Source organism: Ixodes scapularis, unplaced genomic scaffold, assembly GCF_016920785.2.
Source record: "Ixodes scapularis isolate PalLabHiFi unplaced genomic scaffold, ASM1692078v2 PGA_scaffold7__128_contigs__length_106722199, whole genome shotgun sequence".
NCBI classification, from domain to species: Eukaryota; Metazoa; Arthropoda; class Arachnida; order Ixodida; family Ixodidae; genus Ixodes; species Ixodes scapularis.
The window spans coordinates 40,131,065-40,156,519 of NW_024609882.1; the positions used below are offsets into that span (position 1 = coordinate 40,131,065).

The following is a 25,455-nucleotide window of genomic DNA, read 5'->3' on the forward strand; positions in this document are numbered from 1 at the left end:
TCCACCTGAGTAAACCATAATTGGGGATCTGCCGGCCAGAATGGTGGCAGTCGGATTGGGAGAACTGCAACCTGCGGTGGATCGACAGGGGCAGGTACATTTGTTGCCACCTCGATGCGTCTGGTTGCGATGTTCCTCGTCCGGGTCATCACTTGTAACGAGCCGTACGGTGCTTTATATGCTATCTATTTACATTATTTACACGTTGGTTCTATAGACTGTTGAAGTACGATATGGCTGCCCTGCTGATCACTTGAACAGAAGTGCTCGAACCATTTTGGCGTTTTCTTCTTCATCCGCTGCCGTGGCTTATACGTGTTCGCCACATGTTGATCGCCTTTGACTGAAAAAAAACCTATAAAAAGTGCTCGCTTTGCAACCTTTTCTTTAAAAGCCGCAACTTGATTATACAGGGTGTTTTGCCGAATAACTCGCATACTGCAATATGCCGTTGCTGTGCGTGGGAATCTCTCTTTCTTTAGAATGGCTTTGTAGAGTGTCTCTGTAGTCTTGTGGTACATTCTGCCATGTCCTTTACGTGTACTTTGCCTGTCGGGCAAGACACGCTTCTAGGGTCATTTGTAAATTCGCAGTAGCGTAGTATGACCATAGTTATGCCATACAACTATTTTTGGCAACTGTTGCATCTCATAAAATACACCCGTTTCATGTCCTTTAACCCATGTGAGATGCACTCTTTCCACGTGCAGAACTTGCAATCAGCTTGCAGTTGGTTAAACACAGAAATATGATTTTAGTTTTTTTTTTTTTCATAAAGGGAACTGACAGATATTTAAAATTAGGTGAAGTACAATTTGTGTCATTTAGTGGGTGTAATGATAAAGCATCAGTTTACGGATGATTCGGACCGTCTAGACAATGCTCAAAACGTTCGCGAGGACCACCATGCTTACAAGTTGCCAGTGGGAGGTGCCCTTAGTGTATTTGTATAAGAAGTATCATGTATGCTTCAGGAGGGATACGTGCAATATAGCAAAAAAAAAACGAAAAAAAGGTGTGTTGAACTTAAGCTAAACAAATATATAAGAAGGACTTGGTACGACAAAAGTGAAACACTTCTCAAAATATTTGGTAACTGGAAATTGCCCGAATACAGTTTGCCTGAATGCCTCATCGCTGGATGTTTTTTTTTTCTTTTTTTAGTAATAATATTTCTTTTATAGGTGAAGTTGAGAAAAACCTTACAGGGTCTTTAGGCTGGTAGGACGAATTAGAAAGAAGCTTCCTAAATAAACATCAAAGTTAACCCGGTGATGTCTATCTCAAATTCCTGGCACCTTCAGGTTGCGTTGAAAATGCTCAAGTCTATCACCAAAACATAATCCATTTTAAAATGTTCAGAAATGTTGTTTTTATGCTCTTTTAGTGAACATGTTCGACTGCTGTAGAAACATTGTGGTACAGATTATTGTGGCACAGAGACACATGAGAAACGTTGTCAACAAAGCATATAGCTATATTTACCTTCGTGGTCAAAATGCGTTGCTCAGAAAGTTTACGAAGAGCCGCTCATAAAAACAGAGTACTTACAAAATCGTTACAATATGAATTTATTTTACATATTCCACGGTCGCGAGTCGTAGTGTCTAAATATCTGTAGTTGCACTTTTCAACTGTGCGAAAACAATAGTCATTTGCAGTCCTCTTATTAAAGTGAGTCATCAATGGTGGGCCGTACTTAGAAAATGCTCGTGCCCATTTAAATATACGGCAGCTTTCCACTATTGAAATTCTATGAACTCTTACAAAAATTCTATTAATTACCGAAATATGTCGTCCACGATTTGTAAGCTTGCAATTCACTTCGTCGCACAAAATTTGTTGAGACTGTCTTCATTCGCAGAAAAAAAATACTCCTTCAAATTCAGAAAAAAAGTATTAAAATAACATAGCTCGTTAAACAATTTAGTGCCTGGCAGTAGAAAATACATCACTGTACAGCAACTTGCTAGTGTTGGCGCAGCAGCGCACACTGGTGTCCTTGAAGTGTCAACACTGTACAAACTAACCATGTAGATTCTTGAGATCATTCGAAAAGTCATCAGCGTTTGATCACTCAACGTCGCATATGTACACGAACGCACATTCGGTGTTGAAGTTGACTCCGTCCTTGTAACAAGGGTTCTTCTTTTGATTATCTTGTACCAACAAGGCAGGGGAGGACCTGCGCTGATATGAAATTGAGGCCCCTCGGTGCTTTTTATTGGACAGAAGCGTAGAGATTGTGCCTCTGAAGAGACGATCGGTACTTGATTTCTGTTGCGCAAAGAGAGCAGAGTAAAGCGAATTAGAAAAACAAAAGATAAAAGAGAAAGCGACTTGAAATCCCCTTTGCAACGATATTGAACACACTCAAATCTGCCATGACAGATTGGGAAATCGCCCCGAAACCAGACTTGCATAAAAAATTTGCCCGATTTCACCACTCACTTTAATTGACATAAACATACATGAAGGAGATAAAGCACTCGTGAAAATCAGATTCGATAGTTAAGGCAGCAATTCAGATTACCCAATCAATTTCCGGTACACAAGATATTCAAACTTTGCCGGTGAATTTTACCATTATACATGCAGGCTCAGATATGAATAATAAATTCCGGCCATACCTTATAGAGAGAATGTATGACTTTGATTATGATATACTCCAATGCGTCTCTCAAATCAGTAGCTTCTATCAAGTGGACTGGAGATGAAACAGCTAGCGTTTCCTAAATTTCGTGTTTTTTCTATGTGTCTGGTCAGTTACATATGAAATTCGATATACGTGTGGTGCTCTCATTATATTTGTACTAAAGGGTTATACATAAAACATCAATTTATGGCATAATAATGCCGTGAGTATACAGCAAATGCAAAATTAGAATGACAAAATTAGAATGACTTGGAGGTTGTTACCATAGCTTCTCTTCTTACTTGTTACCAATAGATCTGAACAATCTTGAAAACCCACAAAAGGAGAAAGGGGGCGAGAAATCGCTGAGTAGCACCTGTTTTAGTTCATTTCTAACCTTCGTATATTTCGTCAGAAGTTTTCAACTTTCCAAGTTAGCAAGTATGAACCGACTAGCTCAACGAAATGCAATACCTTATGTGAAAGCTAGAGAATTCAGAGCATTTTTTTGTTTCCAAACAAGGAAATATAGCCAGCACACTCACCCTGTTCCAACCGTTCCAGATCTCGGTCACATTCTGTGTCGGACATTTCATTAAACTCTGGCATGGTCCCTCCAGACGGAGGCATGTGAAATGCACTCGTATGAATATCCCTTTCTTGTAGGCACCACCTGGAATCACACGCGGTGCAGGTGCATGTTCACGCGTCGAGAGAGCACGCTTTATTTCACATGAATGTAACGGCCAAATGTTGGCAGATCTTTGCCTGATGCACAGATAATCAGTTTAACCGCACGAGCTAGTAGCTCCCTGATCCATGTTGTGACATTTCAAGTAAATATGAAGAGGAATTGTCTCAGTTTTGCAAACTTCACAAACGTAGGGTCACATGGTGCACGTGATCAATTCAGGCTCAGAGGGGTACCCTTTGATGTCTCTTTTAGGTTAAGCTCTAAATGCACTGATGGTTGGAAGATAATATTTTATGAAAACAAAAGAAACAAAAAGTGAACGAGCACACACGCTTGACTTCTTTATTTTTTACTAAAACGTGTCCACTCGTTAGGCTGCATTTACCAATCCGACCGACAAAAGACGAGTTAATAAATTAATTGTCGTCTCATCCCAACTATTTGTATTGGCTCAACTAATTTTATTTATTTCCTAACCTTATCGAGAACGTTTCAACAAATAATCACAGCATTCGGCTACCAGAAATACTTTTTCAGGGTTCAGTCAACCATCTATTATATGAAGCATTGCACACAAAAAATGGCCACGGATCAATAAATTAGTAACATGAAATTATTGCAAAATTACATAAGTGAAACAAAACTTTAAGTCAAAAGGAGGACCACAAAACTTGAAAATGATAAGCCAATATTTGTGTTATTTCAACAATTTAATAATACGAAGGCATTAACTATCCCCTGGAGCGGAGCCAGCGGCGTCCGTAATCGCGAAAAAAACGCAAAAGATATGCCCATTCTCCCATTGGCTGAGCGAAACGGCTCCTAGATAGCAATTGGCGGCCGCTTTACGAGAGTGCGCCCTCGGCCGCCGCTCTCGCGTCGGGCGTTGCCGGGGGGACGCACGTCTAGCGCGCAGGCGATAGACCCCCTAGCAACGACGCGCACCCCGGATCGGCTGCTCGGCAAAGCGCGGGAACTTCAATTTCGGATTCGGACGGTGCATGTATCACTCGGAAGCGCGTAACACCCCCGCCCCCCCCCCCCCCCCCCCCCAACCCGTCTGCAGTCAAGTCGCTTCGCGGCGACAGCATGCGGCTGCTAATGACAAAGCTATTAACACACTTAGCCTCACCCGTACGCGCCGCTTCGCGGCGTCCAGCTGGCAACCGGCCCGCTGCCCCCCATACACCCCCGGAAATCCCACACCATTTAATTTAGCGAAGTTTCGTCGACAACATTAGGTTTTTTTTAGTGCTATTCGTAAAAATGAAATGTCGTAAATATTGCCAAACGCATCGACACAGCAAAATGTTTGAGAAAAAAAAAAGAAGAGGTAAGCCGACATTGTGGATCAAACCTGCGTCCCCTTCTTATGAGGCAGACATCTTACCACTACGCTACGCCTACCGCTTCGGAACCTTGTTGTAAGCGCTGCTTTTGTTGTAAGCGCTGCCTGACACGATAGCGTCACTATCGTGTCAGGTGTTGCCGGAGGGGGCTGTCGAGGGACATAGCGGCGACTGAGGTCGGTGGCCGCAACCTCGGCAGTAGTGAAACGTGGCCGTCCACGCCAGTACACCGCGAACTAAGGGAGCGGAATAACGACATTCATGCTTTCGCATTCGCAACTCATAATAAGTGATTAGATGGCCTCGGAATTTTTAAATTTTAATCACTGCCGTCGTTTGTTAATTATTCAGGAAAACTCTTGTAGGAATTTTCTTTTTGTTTGTCCGTCATTATAAATAAAATTTGACACAGATTTTTGGCTTCATGGGAATTTTTTTGTTTTTTATATTAAAAACGCCATTTTTTAAACACAGTTCAACACTCCATGACATTATAAATGAATCAATGTGATGTCTTATTAAAAGATTTGACCATCTTAGAATTTTGATTGGTTCAGGACATATTATAAAAAATCATCTACTAAAAACTGTTATAATAAAGCTACAATGTGCAAAGTAGTATTTATGGCAAATAAATTTTTCGTTTAAAAATTAATAAAATTGAAACGATCATTATCCAACCAGATGCTACGATTATGTCGTGTATATAGATCATAAGAGCGAAATGAGAGCTTCAGTTATTGAAAAACGAAAGTATCGCCAATTTAATTAAATTTGTTAGACAACACTGTAAAAACCGCCATGACGCAAGGCACATTCCAACAAAAAAAAATTGTGAAACTTGCACTGAAACGATCAATTCCTCACTTTATATGAGGTCCCCAAACACAAATGATTTGTTATAGTTTTAATACAAATATAGCGTTTCACCTTACGATGGACCGCCTTTGAAACTACGAGCAGTCGGAGCCAACCCAATGCCACGTTAGTGTCACGTGACCTTCGGCAGGGCCCAGCGGAGAGCTCGTAGCGTCAGATGTAGTCTGTCGTAAAAAGGAAACTGGGCATCTGAATATAGACTGGGAATGATTTTTCGGAAGATGGTACTCTGGTTCTGTATTATTTCAACGGAATAAAAGTTCCCTCGAGGCAAGTAGGAAGACCCTCAAGAGAATACTTCTGAAAGCCTTAGCGTACCGCTGCCTTTTCAGTTAAAACAAATTTCGCGTCTTCAGGTGTTGAAGAAGCCGAGCCCCTTGGTGAAACTATGGCACCTGGGAGGCGTTCTTAATTGGAGTGTTTGAGATGTCCCCAAAAGTGGCCCCTCCATTTTCGTCTGATGAGATAACAGAAGTGTGATGATGGTGCTGTCTGCCTCTATCCTTGCGGTTGGAGAGCAGCGGAGGCGGACGAGGCAGACGCCTGCTTAGATGCATGTCGCGCTGCAGCATAAAGTTCACGGAAGTGTGAGCAGGGGAGAATGGGGACGCTGCAACGACAGCGACGCTCGTGTTTGCTCACACTTTTTGCTGCAACTTCCAGCACCAACCGCCTGGATGGAGACATCCAACATCAAAACATGCCGGCTTCCTTAACCTCACATATTGCCACTTCGGGACCATTTCCAATGCCTAGGTAATATGGGACGCTAAACACACCAGTCCAGGACGTGTTCCAGGCGACATAGTGAAACATCGACTGACATCTGGAAACCTCCAGAAACTTATTTGTCAGCCGATGTGACGAGTGCAAACCGAAGCACACTGAAGCCGAAGCACGTGATTTATGCCACTATTTCTGCCCGGGATGGGACACGGAAGGTTGGAACGAGGAAGGGGGGACGTACCTAGAAGCATCTACATGTAGCGGAGGGTGCTATTTACCTGTCCGACTCTCCGGGCTCGGACCAACGGTAGGCAGAAGGGTGCTTTGGCTCAGCGCAGCTGCTGTACCCATACCCGGGCGTTCTGCCTTTGCCTGAGAGCCGCTGGTAATATTGCTCCTGTTTGTCTGTGGAACGACAAGGACAGGCCCAATTCGACTTGCACCAGTGAAGTTCAATTATGTTTATTCCTTTAAATAAACAGGCCATAATAATGGCGCCTGAACGTAAACTGAACGCTGATGTGCGTCCGTTTTAAGGGGTCTTGCCTTCGAGTTTATAGTAGACGGCCACCGAACGAAGCAAAAGTATGCAAATACAAAAACGCAACATCAGTGAAAATCTCAATATTGTAATGCAGGAGTGACTAGTTGTTTCAATCTTTAGGAACACCGATTTGTTTTAACTGACCTTCCTTCTCGACATTGTCGCAATAAAGCGGTATAGAATATAATCGTGCACAAGTTCAAAAAACGGCCGGTGTTTGATCATGTTAGTGCATTAATACCTGTATCTTTTGCTTACTAAAAACATGCAAAACGCTTAATTATGAGTGGAAACGACGGAACGAATTTCTGGGTCGAGTACAGTTTTCACTGGTTCATGGGAAACCGCATATGAGAATCCATGTGGTAGTGCACCGTACACGCTGTGCACTCTCGTAGCTGTGCAGTGCTGTAGCACACAACAGTAATCTAGGCTTGTGGTACTGCAGCTTCAGATACGTACCAAGCTTAAGTTGCATGAGTTGGCAGTCAAGCAGAAGTAGGGTTGTTAGCACCAACTTGAACGTGTTTAGAAATGCATTGGAGCAACGCATGTTTCTATTGAGTATGCTTTTGGGCGTATTTAGTGAACACATTTCTTTTTAATCTTGTAAAGAGCGTTACTACAGAAACTCTGTTATATACATATTTCTTACAGAGAGTAGATTCTTCGTACTACATGGGCGATCAACAAGGATGATCCCCATTAGCAAGCGTGCACGAAAATTACCTTTCTGGATACACAATTCTATAGCGATAATTAAAACATTATGTGTCATTTTGTCACAATGTCATACTCTTAGATACGTTAAAATAAACCTCGCTGTATATTGGGCGGAATAATAACAGAAAGTTTCAATAGTCATCAATGATAACTAAGAGATGAACACTTACCTATATGACTTTGCAATTTGTCATTGCATAACGTGTGGTCTAAATTGCTCTTGAATAACTGCGATTTCTGAAAACGAAACATAAATTGTAAAGCAGGTAAGGCAGGTTATTTCTCAACATAATTTTCTGATTTAAATATGCACTTCTGAAGAATGGTGGTTTCACGCCTACAATAATTTTGTTTTTTGTTGTTTCTGGGAAAATAATGGCATCAAGGGCAGAAGAAGAAAAATATTGACACGACAACAAAATAACATCCGCCTCCTCTGTGAGTTACCATGCTTCCTTGGATAGGAAACAGGAACTTTACTTCATTTCACAGACGTAATAGAAAAAGGGGTACAGTGAGGCTTCTCTATACATCTCCTTGCAGAGAACACATTTTTAAACGCGCTCCAAACAGTGTCTAAAGATTATACCCGAACCCAAAAAAAGACAAATCAAGACTTCCGACAGTAAAGGCTGCTTAAATATAGCATTGGGGAGGTGCTGAAACCTGACTGTAATTTGTTTTGTACGTTCGTATGCAAAGCAGGAGCCAACTTCTGCTTAACTTTTTTTAAATGTTTATTCGGATATCCCATTAAAGCGGACGAACTGCACGTGCCGCGAAAGCAGACGTCTGTCGCTCATTCTGCCCATAGTTAAATGGCGGCGCGCCTTCAACTGATATGCATGGCAGAAGTCCATCCCAACGTGGCCAAGCCGGCTTCAATTGAAGAGCGCCGTCACCACTCCAGCAAAATCGATATATCCGCCATTACCGATCACAACATTCACTCAGATATATTGTGTTAGTGACATTTAGCCGCGTATTCTGATTTTTTTCGTTACTTCTGACTTTGCCAGCTGTTTGGTTTAGCGGTCTTCGACGCAGCATTCCGAAAGGAACGCATGAAATTAGAAGCGCTGCGCCGCCCTCCATGATGCAAGCTCACCGTGCCCTCTCGCGGGTGTTGCGGAACGTCGTAGGTGTGCTCCACCATTCTGGACGAGGCGTAGGGAGACATGGAGACACCCGCGGACATGACGCGGCCGTGCTCGTCCGATCGGGGTCCGCCGCCATCGTCTCCGCTCTCCCGCCTCGATATGTTGGGGAGTTTGGAGGAAGCGTAGGGGGACGGGTAGTACTCCCGGCCGCCCACGTCCCCGGATCCGGGTTTTTCCAGTTCGGACATGATGAGGGAATCCATTTTGAGGTCTTCGCACATCCGTACACCTGCACATTTCAGTTCGATTACAATACGGTGTAGCCGTTATTTCTATCCTCTGAATATATTATATACTGCAAAGCCCACGTGAGACAATAACGCTTGTGCGTGGGACGCTCAGACGACATGAAATCTGTCTGGTCACACTCGCACTGAAGCAAACGTGGTTTGCTGCTATGTTTCGCTGTCACCGACAAATCGATCTTCTATAGTCGAAACGACGAAAGGGCACAGGCCTGACAGGTTATATTGCATCGCATGTGAATAGAAACCTATTTTGAAACGTCGTCAGAAGCACGGTTCACTTTGCGTGGGAGCAGAAGCGCATAAACCCCCCGCCCCCCGTCGACGCGAGTTTTCTACCATACACGATGCTTCTGCCTCTCATGCACCTCAATCGCGCGCAGTCAATGCACTGAGGAATGCATGAAGTGCGCGTTGGAGCCAGGGCGTTCAAAAAGGTGCCTTGCCCTTGTCACTTTCTTGGTGACTCTAGCTTAAATGGGCACTAAACGTTTTTGTTCAAACTTGTTTTATTGGGATATTGTTTATTTAGTCAATAAAAATGCACTAGATGCGAAGACATCCTAGTGGACCCACAGCAATGAAAATAGGCAGACACTGTTTTTTCTGGGGAGGACATCTTCGGGTCCACACCACCTCCAATAACTTTGACCAATGAAAATTGTTTACTGCGTGGAGATTCCGAACGTTACTATTATTGTCCTTTTTAGGCGCCTTGTACATTAGGTTTTCACAGACACTCGAATCTTTTGGGTGTAGGACAAGTAATACATTGTTCAAAAACGCCGTCAGATGGCGCCCCCCCCCCCCCCCCCCGGTGTCTGCTCCAAGGCGCAGAAGGAGGGGCGTGTCTCAATCCTGGATTAGATTTTAATCGGAAAATAGGCTGCACATAAGTGTAATCTTGGATTTTTGAGGATGCTTAGTGTCCGGAGATTGAGATATCATCATGAATAGTGAATCTCAGACCCTGATTAAGGGACCCTTTTAAGGCGTGACGCAGTTAAAAAAAAAATACATATCTTGTTTTTAAATTGTAATTTACAATTTCGGGTTTTTGGCATCGTTATTATCTTCCCCTTTTTGCGTATAAAATCTCAAGCCACATACTTAATTTCAGATTAAGTCCAGACGCAACCGACTCAACGACGTGATGATACCAATAAAGCAGCGTCAACAGCGCAAGTCAATCTTTTTCTGTTTCTGATTGGCTCAGTGATGAGAGAGCACACACAGAAACAAGATGAACACCATGTTGGTGTACATTTCAGGCTGTTTGACTTAATCCGTAAGCTCGTAGCGTTGGCTGCGTGTAGACCCAAGTTAAAACAAAGTACAATATAATTGCAAAACTAGTCAGATATGCATTCCAAGTACCCCCGGCCACGGAAATTGGGGAATATTGGAGCCATTTTGGTTTGCATGGTAACTCAAATCGTAGTGTTACATGACACCGCATTCATTTTAGAAATTAGGCACAGCCGTTTTCTTCCCGTCGCATTCTTCGGATACTTTTTTTCATTTTCGTGCAAACAAATGATAACAAAAATATTCTTCCGTTACGAGCGGGTGTTAGTTAACGAAGACTATTCCACTCCGTGATGCTTTTTTAATTTTTTTTTTTAATTTTCCGGTAACTTCACATATCACGCACAAGACTTGTTGTGTTTACTTTTGCCCTATCACAACCAAATTTGGCAGGCATATACTCTACAATCTGCAGAATGCAATCATTAAAGGGCCCCTGAAAAGAACACAAAGAAATGTTTTTTTTTTGTAAACAGTCCGGTTAGGGTCACGCAAGTCGAGAAATAAATTTTACTTGAAAGAAATCTTTCAGAGCGATATTGACGGCGAGAGTATTTTTGAAATTCTGCGCGCAATGTCCATGACGTCACAGAAAGGTCGTTCGCTCTTTCCACCTCAACGTGAAGGCAAAGCCGATCCACCCCTCCTCCATACACAAGAAATCCCGAGAGAGAAAACAAGTGGAAAAGGGGTGACTACCGGCTGAATCGCGCCTCGCGCAGTCATTATTGCACTTTTTCTTTTATTAATTACAGGTAAAATTAATTTTTTGACATGCCTGTCCCAACCAAACATTAAAAAAAGACTCTTTTTCTTCTTTTTTAGGGGCCCTTTAAGATTAGTTTATTATTTGCCACCCATTTAGAAATAGCTTCTATTTTTGTGAGTTCCAATTATTCTTAAGCAAATTGTGTGTCACACAAAGTAGTTTTGTTATTTGTTGCTCTCAGTGGTTTACAAAGACCAAATCAGCTAATGCGGCGCTGCATCTTAAAATTTGTTGCCCCGCCCCGTGTGTGCATAATTACTTTTCTTTCACGTACACCGCAACAAGAACATAAAAAAACTCTATCACAACTAATATTATATTTGTCAAAACAAAATCAAGCGTAGAATAAACTGTGGAAGTTTCGTCTAGCTATGTTAATTATTAAAACAAAACCCGTCCGCCAAGCACATGTCCCAACAACATGTCCCCGAACCCAGATTGTGCATAAAACAAGTCGCCGTTAGTGCATTGAGTTATTTTTGCGTTAGCGTTTGATAGAGCTGTCACGCCGACATTGATGTCTGCGACGGCACTTGTAATCTTTCACAAGACCATTCCACTAAGCGTCTGACTTTCTTCGTAATCCACGACCTCGTCACTGGTCATTGATAACAACGTGTGGCTGCAACTTTCAGCGAAAGTTTACGTTTATTTCCAAACGTTTTTTTAAGGAATCATTTTTTTTTTGTTTAGAATGTGAACGCAATATCTTTCCCTACATTTCATATGCACAAGGTTGTATACTCGGCGACAACTTTTCTTGGCAATGCAGTGGAAGGTACGTCCCACGTCCCCTCTCCCATTTTGAGTGTACGCAGGCTTTCCTCCTCCATTTCCGGGGAGAGGAGGAGAGCCTGCGTACACTGAAAATGGGAGAGGGGACGCGGGCCTGTACCTTCCACTGCATTGCCAAGAAAAGTCGTCGCGGAGTATAGACATCTTCAATTCTGGTTTATTTTGTACGTATGGGCCTCGCATAAATATTCATATAATTTTTCAGACGCTGAGACACTAATTCTCTATTAGTGTCTCGGCGTCACAAGATAATTTATTGAGACATTGTGTCAATAAAATAAACACCTGCCCGTGACAGAAGTACCGTTTCTTCTTATTAATTAAATTCGGACTCTCTCTTAATTCGCTTTGCTTCTTGTTCACTCTGTGCTGCTCTCCTCGGGGTTATGCTATAAGAAACCGAGCATACATGAACTGCGTCTGCCTAAAAAGGTCCCACCTCCATACGTGTCCATGGCAGAGGGAGGAGTCCCAGACGTCCGCTTGCGGCACAGAAGCACCATAATGGCTACGGTGACCGCCATGAGCACCACGATGGAGCAGCAGATGGGCACAATGATGGAGAGACTTCGGTAGCGCGGGATGCTTTCCCTCCCCGTCTCTGCCATCTTGTCCGGTTCCAACAACGGGTCTACAAAAAAAAAAGATCGTAATTTTTTTATAGCGATTCATAATTACATATAAAACCACTTTCAAGGTAAGCAACAACGAACTAGAGGGGATAGACATATTAAACCTGTCGCTAAGCGAGCTAGTAACCCTTAGCTCCGGGGTCACTATGTTCATCCTTAACCAGCTCGCCCGCCTACTTGCTTTAACTAGACGGGCTTCCGTTTCTCATATTACTTTGAGACACCTGGATGTTGTGCGTGTTTTCTTATTGTGCTCGCGCGATTACGAGCGGGTATTATTGGAGTTTGCCTCTGATTTATCGAGCTCGTTACAGGCAAGAATTAACGTGTCTAAGAGATCCAAACACTCATCGTCCCGTTCGACCCAACAAATGTGGGGATATTAATTATGAGCGGCGTTTGTATACGCACGTGACCTGGCTCGAGACGGTGTAGACGTTGAGAACGTTAGCGAAGTTTACCGTTTTACGTCGAGGTACGACCGCGAGTAAAGACAGATATAAGCAGTCGTGCTTGACTACGGAACGGCGACTTACAACAGCGAGTTGCAGGAACATGCGTACTTCGTATATCACGTGCATGGCTAACACGCTTCATACAACTTACTTATTTACGTGCTGCTTACTAAATGTGCTTCTTTCTACTTCGTGGTCGTAACTCAAGGCACGTTTTCAGAATGTAGTTGAACGCTACTAATGTATTTAAATGAGACTTTATCTGTGCCTCCCATGAAACACCGCGGCACGGCAATTAATCCAACTATTAAGTTCACCGGCGGCTTGCAAAGCACGGATACGGTAACTCGTAGTAGTCTCTCGACGCAATGTAACCAAACGTCCTTAATCGCGTCTCTGTGAAGTTAGGTACGCCAGCCGAAAAACGCTCCAGCGTGCGAATGGTTATAGAGACACATAGCTGCAGGTCAAAAATAAAAAAAAAGACGTGTGGTTTAAATTGATACCGAAATAGTCTGGCCCTGTCCTTTCGAAGCACTGTGCGTGACAGTGTATCAATCTTAAAGAGCACATTTGTTTACTAATTTACACCGCCATATCTTTTTTTAAGCCGTACACGTTCCCGCATGAATAGACCCAATAAAAAAAAGAAAGACTACAAGGCTGTTCTTTGTTGACAACTTCATGTAAATACATAATTTAATATGCTAATAAAAACTACTTGGTTGAGCGGACTCTGCGTCCCTTTTTGTCGATTACAGACTCATCGACAGACGTTTTATGCTTGATGTCCAGCCACTCTCGTCGACAAGGCTGCGTTTGGTCAACACGACTTGATAACATCGCCGTTCATTTCTGAAGGTGGCGACAGCAGTTTTTATCACTCGAAAAACGAAACGAAATAAATTTTGAGATTGGTTTCGTATAGCTTTGCTCTATCGCATAATTAAGCGCCGAATTCAGAAACCTCACTCAAGCTACACTCAAACTGAAGGGCCCCTCCACTTCCTCGCGGAAGTGCAGGGGCCCTTCAGTTTGAGTGTAGTTTGAGTGAGGTTTCTGAATTCGGCGGTTACGCTCCGTGTTTTCGGATAAATCCAAAAAAACTCCGAAAAACACTCGCCGGTAAAATTTTGGTCAATTCGGATTTATTCGCTAAACTCCGAATTTTTATGTGTCAATGCCACATCCCCCCCCCCCCCCCCCCCCCACCCCGGTCGAAGAAAAAAAAGTAAAACTTTTTTTCTTGTTTTTGTTTTACAGTTTGATCAGCACAGAGCCAATGGTCCTGGGAAAATTCCACCATAATTATCTTTCAAATCTCGGACCGTTGTCAAACGGGGTCTTGCCGTTTGTCTCTTCAAGGTTGATTCAGGGCAACAGGTCGTTCGTTGGACATTCGGGGGTCACGACAAAAGCCACTCTTTTGGTTTCCAGTTTATGGCATGCGATTTGTGATTTAGAGAAAGGAAAGGGTATGCTTTAGTAACAGTGAAAGCTATGGACCATAGGGATTGTATAAAATTAGGAAGAGGGACAGTTCAAACTCTCTATTACCTCCTTAAAGGCCGAAGTACACTTCGCGCTTTCCACTCTTGCCCGCCTCCTCCTTTCCTATTTCCTCTCCAGTTTTCACCTTGCTCCAACTTGGCTCCCCTCGCAGCTTAGGAAAGGAGGAACGCTAAAAGGATTATCTTTCTTGCAGAAAACCGAGGTTGTACGTCGGCCTTTAACCACTCCACCTCGCGCGGCCGCGGGCTAGATTAATGGAATAGGATGGGATGACTACGAGTATCCTAGCGACTACCTCCGGGAGTTCATTGATTTTAGGGTATCGGCGCTTATCGAAGCGCCACTTGTGTGTGACTTTTGTTGTGGGAAATTAGTATTGCCAATGGCAATGGCACCAACGCCAAATTCAACTGAAGATATTTTGATTAATACAAGCGAGTTTTCTTTTTTATCTGGCATACATTTACATTCGGTTATTATTTATTTATTTATTTTTAATGGGAAACACAGTAAAATTAAACTCCGAATTTCGGAGAATTAGGAATCAACACAATATAAACTCCAAAAATCTCCGAATCTTCAAAAAAAAAAGAAATAAATAAAGTCCGAAAAACACCCTACGAATTTGACGAAAAATAAACTCCGAAAACACGGAACTTTGCGCATAATGCATCGGTAAGAACAGTACCGGGGGTTTCAATGAACTTTATCTTTGCACGTCATCACGAAAAAACAGTTTGAGGCAGAGCATAATCCCATAAACAGCGCGTTCATTTCGGAACCGGATGGCGTTTTGACAGCGAGGTGCCCGGGCGAGGAAAAACCTGAAGTTGCCAAAACTGTGTGTATAGAAATTAATACAACAGGGGTATTATAACATTTTAATCTTAGAAAACCGAAGTAGAGATAGTATTTTACACTAAAATCAAGATTAGAAACAAACGTACCACTTTAAAACGGCGGTGCAACAATTTTTGCACTTTGTGTGAATACCGCTTAGAACTGGGGCGTGACGTTTATTACCCATGAAGCACAGGTTTGCTTTTCTCCCCACGCAATAAACGTCGCAGAAAAAACGAAAGAAAAACAAACAGCGTTCAACCCCTTCAACTTGCAGCCAGAACAAGCGGTCACCTGATCCTGAGCCATTTATACGTTGCCGATGTTGATCATAGCCACGCGCTGAGGTTGGCGAAGCACAGAACATGGACTGAGTTCCAGACATTGTTTAGGTTCTGCTATTCTCATCATTGCCGCGATTGAACAGGAGCCACTACCCGAATGCTTGGCTAGCTATTAATTATTATGAGCCTTAATCGAGTCCTAACGCAATGCTTGGGTTCAATCTATTAACCCACATTCAAATATCATCACTGGAGACAATGCCGGCACTGCGACCCCATGCTATGTCATCAAGTTTTGTGAAGGGGAAACTGAAATAAAACGCTCGCACTTATTCTTGAAATTACAGCGGAACAAAGAGGTTTCTTGGTCATGGCGTTGCATCCGAGTATACTTGGGTCCCACTAGTCCCAGTAAACTAGTGTAAAGTGAACAAAAAATTCCAAGTGAATATTGTTACACTATCCCTTTAAATTACCACACAGCGCTAGCCAACAGGAGAAAATGCTTACATGATATGCTAATTGCGATTTATGATTCTAGAAATTGCCCCAATTTCAAGTGTGAAAACTTATATATACAACTATTTGCCTGAAGAACTGCCTACAAGAAGGGTTTTCAAACATTTCGTTCTTGAAAGGGCGAGCCGAAGAATGTGTTCTATATTTTAAAAAGGAGATGTTCAAGAACGCCCACCCCCTTAAGTATTACACAGCATACACAGAGAACTAACGATAACATGCTGCGCTGATTGGATCTTTAATACTAAACATAGAACCTGAGCGCCCCACAACATTTTTGGCAGCTACTGCCACTATACTATCAAATGTAAAGTACATCTGCAAAGCGCCTGTTTAGAATGTAAAGTCATGAATCTTAAAAAAAGCAGACTTAAATTCGATACTGACGTAACTTGGTAGCTTAATTACGTGGCTAAGTCGCAAAGTACATTCAAGTGGTTTTAGAGTCTTAGATGTATTTTAAACTTCAAGTTTTAGGTAGGCAATGTTTCTCGGGATTAACTAAAAAAAAGTAAGGCTGGTATTACCAAATCAAAGGCCCAGAAAAAGTCAACACCGAACGGCTCCACTCACTTCCAGACAGGGTGAGCGTAGCAGTTGTGTACTCTGCCTTGGTAGAACCGGCGCTGTTGAAGGCCATTACAACAATATTGTACCACGTGCCCGGCATGAGGTCACCAATGGCAACGCTATCGCGATCGGGGAGCACCCTGGACGACAGTAATGTCCACTCGGAGTCGTCGCGTGACTTGTACTGGATGAAGAAGTGGCTGATGGGGCAGCCTCCGTCCCTCCAGGCGCCCAGTGCAAGGCTCAGTCCAGTGACGTTCGGCACAATACCAGTCCTGTGTGATGGCGGCTGGGGCACTGTAAGCAGAATTGCAGCATGCCACAAAAGGTTAGGTGACAGCTTTAACTTGTCGTGTCTCTGCTATATTCGTATGTTCTTCGGTGTTGATTGATTGCTAGTAATCTTGAGGTGCATGTTTTGACCTTTCAGATAACTGCTGTTGTGTGCACAAGGCAAGGAAAACACACGTCATTATATTTTATGTTGCTGTAAGCTTATGCTCCATCTTAGGTTTGTATTATTATATCTTGAAGTGGTTTGTACGTGTTCTGCTATAGAAATGTTCAACCAAGGAATTAGAAAAAATCAGAAGTGATTGGGGATATCGACCATAATCAAAGTTGTTGTGCTCTTTTCTTTCAAATACTGGGAAGGTATTCAGCTATTGGACTCAATGAATATGTCCTAGCACATGTTTTCAGTAGTGACAAGCTCGGTTTTATTAGATGGGAGACTTCACAGACTATATTATTTGTTGTATTCCAATTACTTAAAATCTGATTTGGGTACGAAAGGATTTGTTAATGTGTAACTCAGTTGGGTTGGTTGTGCCAGCAATGGCATTAGGCCACAGTTTCATACAATGAAAAATGCATCGAAAATGCCCTTTCCCAATACTTTTTCAATCCCCGCCCCCCGCGCAAACACAATGGCCGACCACCTTGGGCACACATAGATTTAATTTCCGCGGATTTTTATAAACGTTTTATCAAACTTTAGTAAGGGAAAAAAATTGTCTCACTTGGCCTATTTCTTGTTGATTTGAATTTTTTTTTAAACAAGCGAATGTTTTATATTGTGTATTGGATATCTGTTACATAACCTGACCTGTTCCTTCTGTCTTGACTTGTAGTAGTTCCCCTGGTTCACTCCTCCCATTTCGATTGTAGCTCAGGATGGAGAAGTAGTAGGCACTTCCACACACAAGGCCTTCAAACAGATAGCCCCTCTTATCGGGCCCGAGAGACACCTCATTCCAGTCCATGCCTTCGTGGAGTCGAAACCTTGCTACGTATCCTGCATACGAAAAAACAAGATAAAAAACAGAGTGATGGTTGTACACATGTCTAGGATAAGAGAATTTTTAGAGCACTTGCATGCAACCTCCTGTCGGTGTCGACAAAAGGTTGCAACCTCCTGTGCAACCTCCTGTGGACACCGACAGTAATCGCTGTTCTATCTAACAAGTGGAGAAATAAACAGCAATACTATATCATTAAATGCGATTGGCGAAGTCATATCCAAAGCGCTTTTCACTCGTGCAGAATATCTGTCAGCTATTTTAATGCCCACTGGGGAACGCACATTGCAGTAGTTGCCGTGGGCGTCTGAGTGATATTAATGGAAATATTGACATTGCACATAAATACTGCACTGCATGTGTACACTGTTTTAAAAGGGACTTGTCGTATGTAAACAAGCCTGTATTTAGTCATTCATTCGCCAAGTACGTAATATGTGCAAATTACTACTTTCTTAAAAGGTGGAGTGCGTGTGTGAGCACTGTGTAATTCAGAGTTATATGATATGACCCTTATATGATGGAAACCACGAAACCAAGAATCAAAGTGCAGACGAGACAACAAACCAAGCACTACTAAGCTCAACCGAAATATTTGACTGCCATAGAACCAATGTGTCATATAATACATGTCGTGCTTCAAATATCGAGATCACATGAACTAAAATAATTGTATATAGCAGTGATATTATTTGTAACCCCCAATCCCCCCCCCCCCCACACACAAAAAAATAGTTACTTTTATAAATAAAGTGGCCTAGTCTAATGAGAATGTACGATACCTTCAATGGCATCCTTATTTTCTTCCTGAGGGGTCCAGGCCAGCTCTATCGCGTCCGGGGTCCTTGTAACTACCGTCACAATGGGGGACGGAGGCGGATCTGCAACCGACAGGAACGTGGTTAGCACCTGTTCACTCAAAAGCTTTGACGTTGAGCGAAAATTTGTTCTGGTTATACTATAAACATTCATATCAGTGTTTAAAAATGATCAGAGTAAATCTACATACAATTGTTTCAGTGCAGTGATGGCTTGACTTTAAGGAGTTTTGTTTCGTTTGTTCTGCATTACATTTTAAAGGTATAACTTAAAATGTTCAGCAGTAGAGCACGAATTTCGAGCAAACTACTCCAGGTACACATTACAACAGGCGTTTTAATGCAACTAACTTCTTTTCTGGTCTGGCCTTTTAAACTAGCATGTTGATTGTGACAAAATATACAGAAGCCCGATAAAATAATATTTATCTCAGTAACTGGACCCCCCTTTCACCAACAGAATATGCATATACTAATTCCAAAAGGCTTCAATTTACGCATGTCAGCGGACATACGCATGACAGGGGACATTTCTTTGACATGCAGCAGCCCTATGCAGCGAACTATTTTTTTTTTATAAAATCTGCCTCATTTGTGAATGCAAGTGCTTTTTTTTACTTGCATCATCGTCATGACCAATATGAAGCCCAGAATTTGCTGTAAATACTGGATTGGTCAAATTTGCTATAATTTGAAACGCACTGCCTCAATTATACTGAAAAAAGCTCGCAGACAAAAAAGGGTGCTTGGTGTCAGATATTGCTATCACAGTCTTGTAGCCAAAATTGTTTTGTATATTTTATGAACCAGAGCATCCCAACGACTATCTAAGTAAATAAAAAGATTAAAAGATGCCAGTTTTATCCAGCGAAAACCTAAAATATAGACATTGCTTTTTATACTATGTATTAGGACAGGGCATATTTTTAACAAATCAAAGTCGGTATGAGCATTTTAGCGAACTAAACCGTGAAATGGTTACAAATGTTTTTACTGACATTTGCTTCTTACTATATCAAACTTAAGTTCTCTTTGTTTCTATGCGACTAGAAAGACATACCGACATTTTGTTTTAATAGCTAATCAGGGCTAAATACCATCTAAATTAGCTCTAAAAGTAATATTTTATTGCCAAGAGCAGAAACAAGTTTCGGAGTTCTTGCAGCACCCGATTAACAAAGGTAATCTAAAGATTGTTCGACATGTAAATAACTTCTCAGTAATAAGCTGCCCTCTCCTCAATAAGTGGAAAGGTCGAATTCACCAACTGAGGATATGAAGTGGCTGTAACTTTGCTTCAGAGCTGCTGAGCTGACAACAGTTGCAAATGGACTTCCAATGATATGCCCGAAATGTCTAAAAAAAGCAAGGGACTACCGAGAGGCAATTCACATTCCTTGCTATTCATAGCTTACAAGCCTTCGGCAGCTCACTGTCTTGCGTTTTCTCTTGTTTTCCACACTACAATCGATATACTTGCCATGCTCATGAGTCTGGACCATTATCTCATCGGACAGGGGCCCTGCTCCCTTCTCGTTGTAGGCTTGAACAACAACAGCGTACGCCGTCGCCCGCTGCAGGTTGTCAATGATACACTGGGTGGTCGGTCCCGAAGCTCTCGTGACTGTCTTGAACACGTAGGGCTCCGTTGTGCCGTGCACGCGGTAGCCGACGTAGTAGCCCTGAATATCGCCGTACTGGAGGTGCAGTGGTGGAGGCTGTACAGGAGAGCATGGTTCATACGTGCAGTACGTCTGAATAGATGAATATTTTGCCACGAGCACGCATATAATATAGTCAGTTACAGGTTGAGCAAAGTTTTCGTAGGAAAGGAAGGTTCGGGAGGAGAAAGCAAACTTTTCTGACCTCGAAATTCTTTCTGATTATTCTATCGTGACACGGAACTATGAAATACTTTGTGTTAGAAGAAAACGGGACATATTTTCTGTTTTGTATCGTCCACCTGGTGGAAACGTTGAAGTATTTTTAAATTTTTTAGAAACATTATTTTGTTTTGCAAATGAGGAAGGATGTACGCTCTTTCTTGGTGGAGATGTGAATATAAATCTGCTAGAGCAAACGCGTCTTAGAGATGAATTTCTTACTTTACTTACGTCTAATAACTTTTGTAATGTCATTGTCCCTCCCACTCGTGTCACAACCACGTCATCAACATTGATTGATGTGTTTGTGACGAATTGCGAGGAAAGTCTCATCAGTGCTGGTGTTCTAGGTTATGGTCTAAGTGATCACTTGCCAATTATTATGTTTATACACAAAACTGTGCCCCAGGCCACTGAGCTTGTTAATGAAGATAAGGAACCTACTAACATGACCCGAAGTATAAATCCCACTACATTAGAACAATTCCGATTAATTATTTCTAATACTAATTGGGACTCTGTATTCTCTGCAACAACTGCCAATGAAGCGTACAATGAATTTTTGAATATTTTCAAAAATATTTACGACAAGTGTTTTCCGTATAAACAAATAAAACAGTTTAAAAAAAAACCGCAAGCCCTGGGTAAATAGAAAGTGCTGGAAAATGATTCAGAAAAAAAATAAACTCTATAATGTCTTCCTTAAAACAAAAGCACCTGAGGACCTTGCTCTTTTTAAACAATTTAGAAATACATTGAACAATGCTCTACGTCAGGCAAAACAAACCTACCTTAATAATTTATTCAACGAGTCATGCATGGATAGAACAGATGTGGTATGGAAACGGCTAAATGAAGTATTAAAACGGTGTCCCTCTAAACCAGCTATACACGTAATACAACGAGATGGGGTAACATTGCAAGGAAAAGCTCTCGCTGAAGCTTTCAATTGTTATTTAACTAACCTTGTTAGTAGCATACATATACCTTCATCAATGACGTATATGAAGCCTAGAAACGAACACAGCGCAGTTTTCTTTCCAACTGATCAAAATGAGATAACTTTAATTATGTCATCTCTTAAAAATAGCAACTCCTGTGATATAGACGATTTGCAGATAAAACCAATTAAGCATGTTGTGGACGTTCTATTACCTGTGTTAACACACATTATGAACTTCTCATTGTCCAGTGGTATTTTTCCTAAAAAGATGCAAACTGCAAAAGTCATTGTTTTGTTTAAAGGAGGGAACAAAAATGAATTTTCGAATTATAGGCCAATATCAATATTACCTGTGTTTTCGAAATGTCTTGAAAAGATTATTCACAATAGAGTGACGAGTTTCTGCACTAAATTTTCATTAATTTCTGACTCACAGTACGGCTTTCGCAGAGGTCGATCAACGGAGTTCGCTTTGCTAGAGCAGAAGGAGTTAATTTTAAAGTCGTTTGAAGAAAAAAAGTTAACTTTAGGCGTCTTCATTGATTTTTCGAAGGCGTTCGACCGTATTGACCATACTACCCTAATAAAAAAACTCGAATGCTATGGAATTCGCGGTGTACCTTTAAACCTTTTACAATCGTACTTTAAATTTCGCCAGCAATATGTCGTAATAAATGGACAGAGTTCTTCTGTCCTACCCATTAGAGCTGGAGTACCACAAGGTAGCATTTTAGGTCCTTTGTTATTTAATCTATACATAAACGATATTGTTAATATCAGCAAAGCCCCATCCTTCATCATTTATGCCGATGATACCAGTCTATTTTTTTCAGGTACAGAGATAGAAGACCTTGTTAAAGAAACGAATGCCTTACTAGAGAAACTGTATGATTGGAGTGAAGTTAACTCACTAATAATTAACACGACCAAAAGCAAGGCTGTCCTTTTCAAACCCAAGAATAGACATGTTTCTTTTTCTTTTAATATCATCTTGGGCCCCTCCGTCATAGAAATGGTGCCGAACGTCAAAACGCTCGGAGTGTATTTTAATGAACAGATGTCTTGGGATTATCACGTTAATAATGTTGTTAAAAAACTATCAAGAGTGCTTGGGAAATTATGTCAATTTAGAAATTTATTGCCTCGTCACATAAAAATGCTTATATACAGGGCCCTTTTTTTACCCCATTTGAACTACTGTAATTTAGTGTGGTGTACCACATCTCTGTCAAATGTTAACAAATTACACCTTCTTGAAAAAAAAGCTGTTCGCACAATACTCAATGTTCCTTTCGATACACATACACCCCCATTATTTAAAGAACTACGTCTAATAACTGTCCCTAATCTATATGAGTATACTTTACTAACACGATATAGATCAGCCCTCCGTTCTAACGAGCCTTTCCTTGCACATATCTCAAACCTAACACCAAATATCCGGGTATATGACGTTCGTGAGGGGGAGCATTGGAAAATGCCAACAAATCGCACAAATTACGGTTTCCAAATGCTAAGGTATAATCTTCCATTTATTCTAAATAAACTTCAGAAGCATAATTTAACAAATATCGAGAGACTGAATCTTAGTACAATTAGAAATTTTTTCCTGTATTAAAATTTCGCTTGTATTGTGAGGTCGTGTGTTCTGTATGTTTCAGTTATCCTTGAGGTAGTACGATTATTATTTCTAGTCCTGTCATGTACCTAAATATGCTATGTGCCTTATATATATGTGTGTATATGCGCGTGTGTATGATGCGTATGTATGTATGTATGTATGCGTGTATATATGTGTGTGTATATGCATATGTATATGTGTATATATATATATATATATATATATATATGATATTTTTGTTATCTTTAACAGCGTGTTTAACTTATGCTGTTCTTCTGGTTTTTATTTATTTATTTATTTATTTATTTGCTTAATGTTAAAAGCTGGAAACTTAATATTATTACTTCATGTGTAGTATGTCGCCGTGTGCCAATTGTAAGGCTGCAGAGGCCTTGTCAAGTCAAACTTTTGACTTTTTGCCCCTGCAGCCTACATCAGTTTCTGATGTGAAATAAAGAATTGATTGATTGATTGATTGATTGAAGGCAGACAGAATGATAAAGAAAAGAGAAGGGATCCCCCTCCTCTTTCCAGCGTTTAGTCCGCTTCCTCCTCCCCGACCTTCCTTTCCCACAAAACTTTTCTTAACCTGTAACTGACTATAGTGAAAGTCTTGGTTGGTTGGGCAACGAAGAATCAAAATAACGCCAACGCTGGAGTTCTGATGCAACGTCTCAGACCATTTTTAAGCCATTGCTTGTTTATAAAGTTAATTATATTTTAATCTCATTGGCATATACAAGTATACTGATCGTACCCGCATGTGCCTGTTATAGATTATGTTCTACTTATTTTAATTCACAGGGTGAATCTTTCCATTGTCTAAACAGTCAACCTCCAATGCATGGCTACTAAGAATCAGTTGCTGACTGAAATACATGTGCAAGTTCAAAACATACCATGGCATTTAACAGGTAGTTGTTTATTGAATTGAATAAGAAAATGCAAAATACAGTATGGCATCTAAGGAGTAGTTCTTAATTCAATTGATTAAGCAAGCGCAAGGTAGAGAGCACCAGTTTAAAAAAAAACGGTGCAATAACTTCAGCATCAGTTCTGGCGTGCTTACCTTCCAGGCCACCTCCACTTTTTTGGAGCCGACGGCAGACACCTTGACACTTTGGGGTGGTGTTGCTGGGACTGAAATAATTAAAGTTAGGAATTATGCTCGGGCATTTCCTCGGTGGTAACATAAGTAACATCTCACTTTTTCAGACCCTTCAAAGATATAAACTAGCAGTCGTTCTGCATCCTTTATTGTATAGGTTGATACTTCCCACCAGTTTTAGCTTCCAGCTTTTCAGCAGCAAGTTCTACAACTTAGTTGTCTATTTAACGAAGCGCCCTGACAAGAGAGTTTACAACGGTTTGATGTGAGATAGTGCATGTCTGTTTACAGAGAAAACGATTGAGTAGCATCAGTTTCTTTCACCTTTTTGTAGAAACTAGAGGTTTTCTCAGAGTTTGAACTTAGTCAGGGACATAGCTGCCGTCTCAGATGTTTTTCCTAAAAATACGACTTCTTAAACAAGAAGGCTCTTACCTTCTCCGTCGGTGATGACAGTGAGCACTTCGCTGGGAGGTCCAATGCCGATGGCGTTCTCGGCGAGTATTCTGAAGTTGTACTCCGTGAGTGGATGAAGGTCTTGGACAGTGACTTGGCTCTGGTCGGCTTCTGCTACCATTTCACTTAGCTGCTTCTCCCAAGAGTCTATTAGTAAAACAATATTTTCATCACATTCAGTTTGAAATAAAGATATAATTGCCTTAGCAGCTATAAAAAAAATTTCTCAATTTGATATTTCCGAAATGTAGTCTGTAGTCACACACCTTATCTTCCTATTCACGGCTGGGTCCCTACACTTAGTACTTTAAGGACAAGCTTTAGTTGAAGAGCAATGCAGCTAAACAGCTTTAAATCATTCCAAGGTGATGATATATTGACAATGTCTGCTATTATTTAGTTAGAGACATCTGCAAGCCCAGAGCTTATGTGAAGGCAGAACCTCGTTAAAAGTAAAAAAACACGCTTTGAACCAGTGATGAGCTTCAAAGCTGTCAGTGACTATAGTTGATAGTCACAAAAATATTTTGAATCGCGCAAGATACTCATTAGTAGACAAAATACTGTATCAATGCTCTGCTCACGATCCTCTAATCTAAGTTTATAATATTTGCTATTACTTCTAGGTTATAGAGACTAGGTCTTTCAAAGAGCTCAGTCAAATACAGAAGTATGCACTCCCTTAA

At 41.4% G+C, this 25,455-nt stretch overlaps 1 protein-coding gene across 1 annotated transcript in view; it reads right to left on the minus strand.

Moving 5' to 3' along the window:
- Positions 1 to 2,221: 2,221 nt before the first annotated feature.
- Positions 2,222 to 25,455, minus strand: part of LOC8033579 (Down syndrome cell adhesion molecule-like protein Dscam2) — a 66,640-nt gene continuing 43,406 nt past the window's right edge. Inside the window, exons 14-23 of the mRNA XM_042286212.1 lie at positions 24,749 to 24,916; positions 24,275 to 24,345; positions 20,239 to 20,476; positions 16,643 to 16,936; positions 12,267 to 12,458; positions 8,659 to 8,939; positions 7,721 to 7,787; positions 6,562 to 6,688; positions 3,181 to 3,308; positions 2,222 to 2,277 (exon numbers count right to left, since the gene is read on the minus strand). Of these exons, the coding sequence (XP_042142146.1) occupies positions 2,222 to 2,277; positions 3,181 to 3,308; positions 6,562 to 6,688; positions 7,721 to 7,787; positions 8,659 to 8,939; positions 12,267 to 12,458; positions 16,643 to 16,936; positions 20,239 to 20,476; positions 24,275 to 24,345; positions 24,749 to 24,916 (1,622 nt within the window). The remainder of the gene's footprint in view (positions 2,278 to 3,180; positions 3,309 to 6,561; positions 6,689 to 7,720; positions 7,788 to 8,658; positions 8,940 to 12,266; positions 12,459 to 16,642; positions 16,937 to 20,238; positions 20,477 to 24,274; positions 24,346 to 24,748; positions 24,917 to 25,455) is intronic.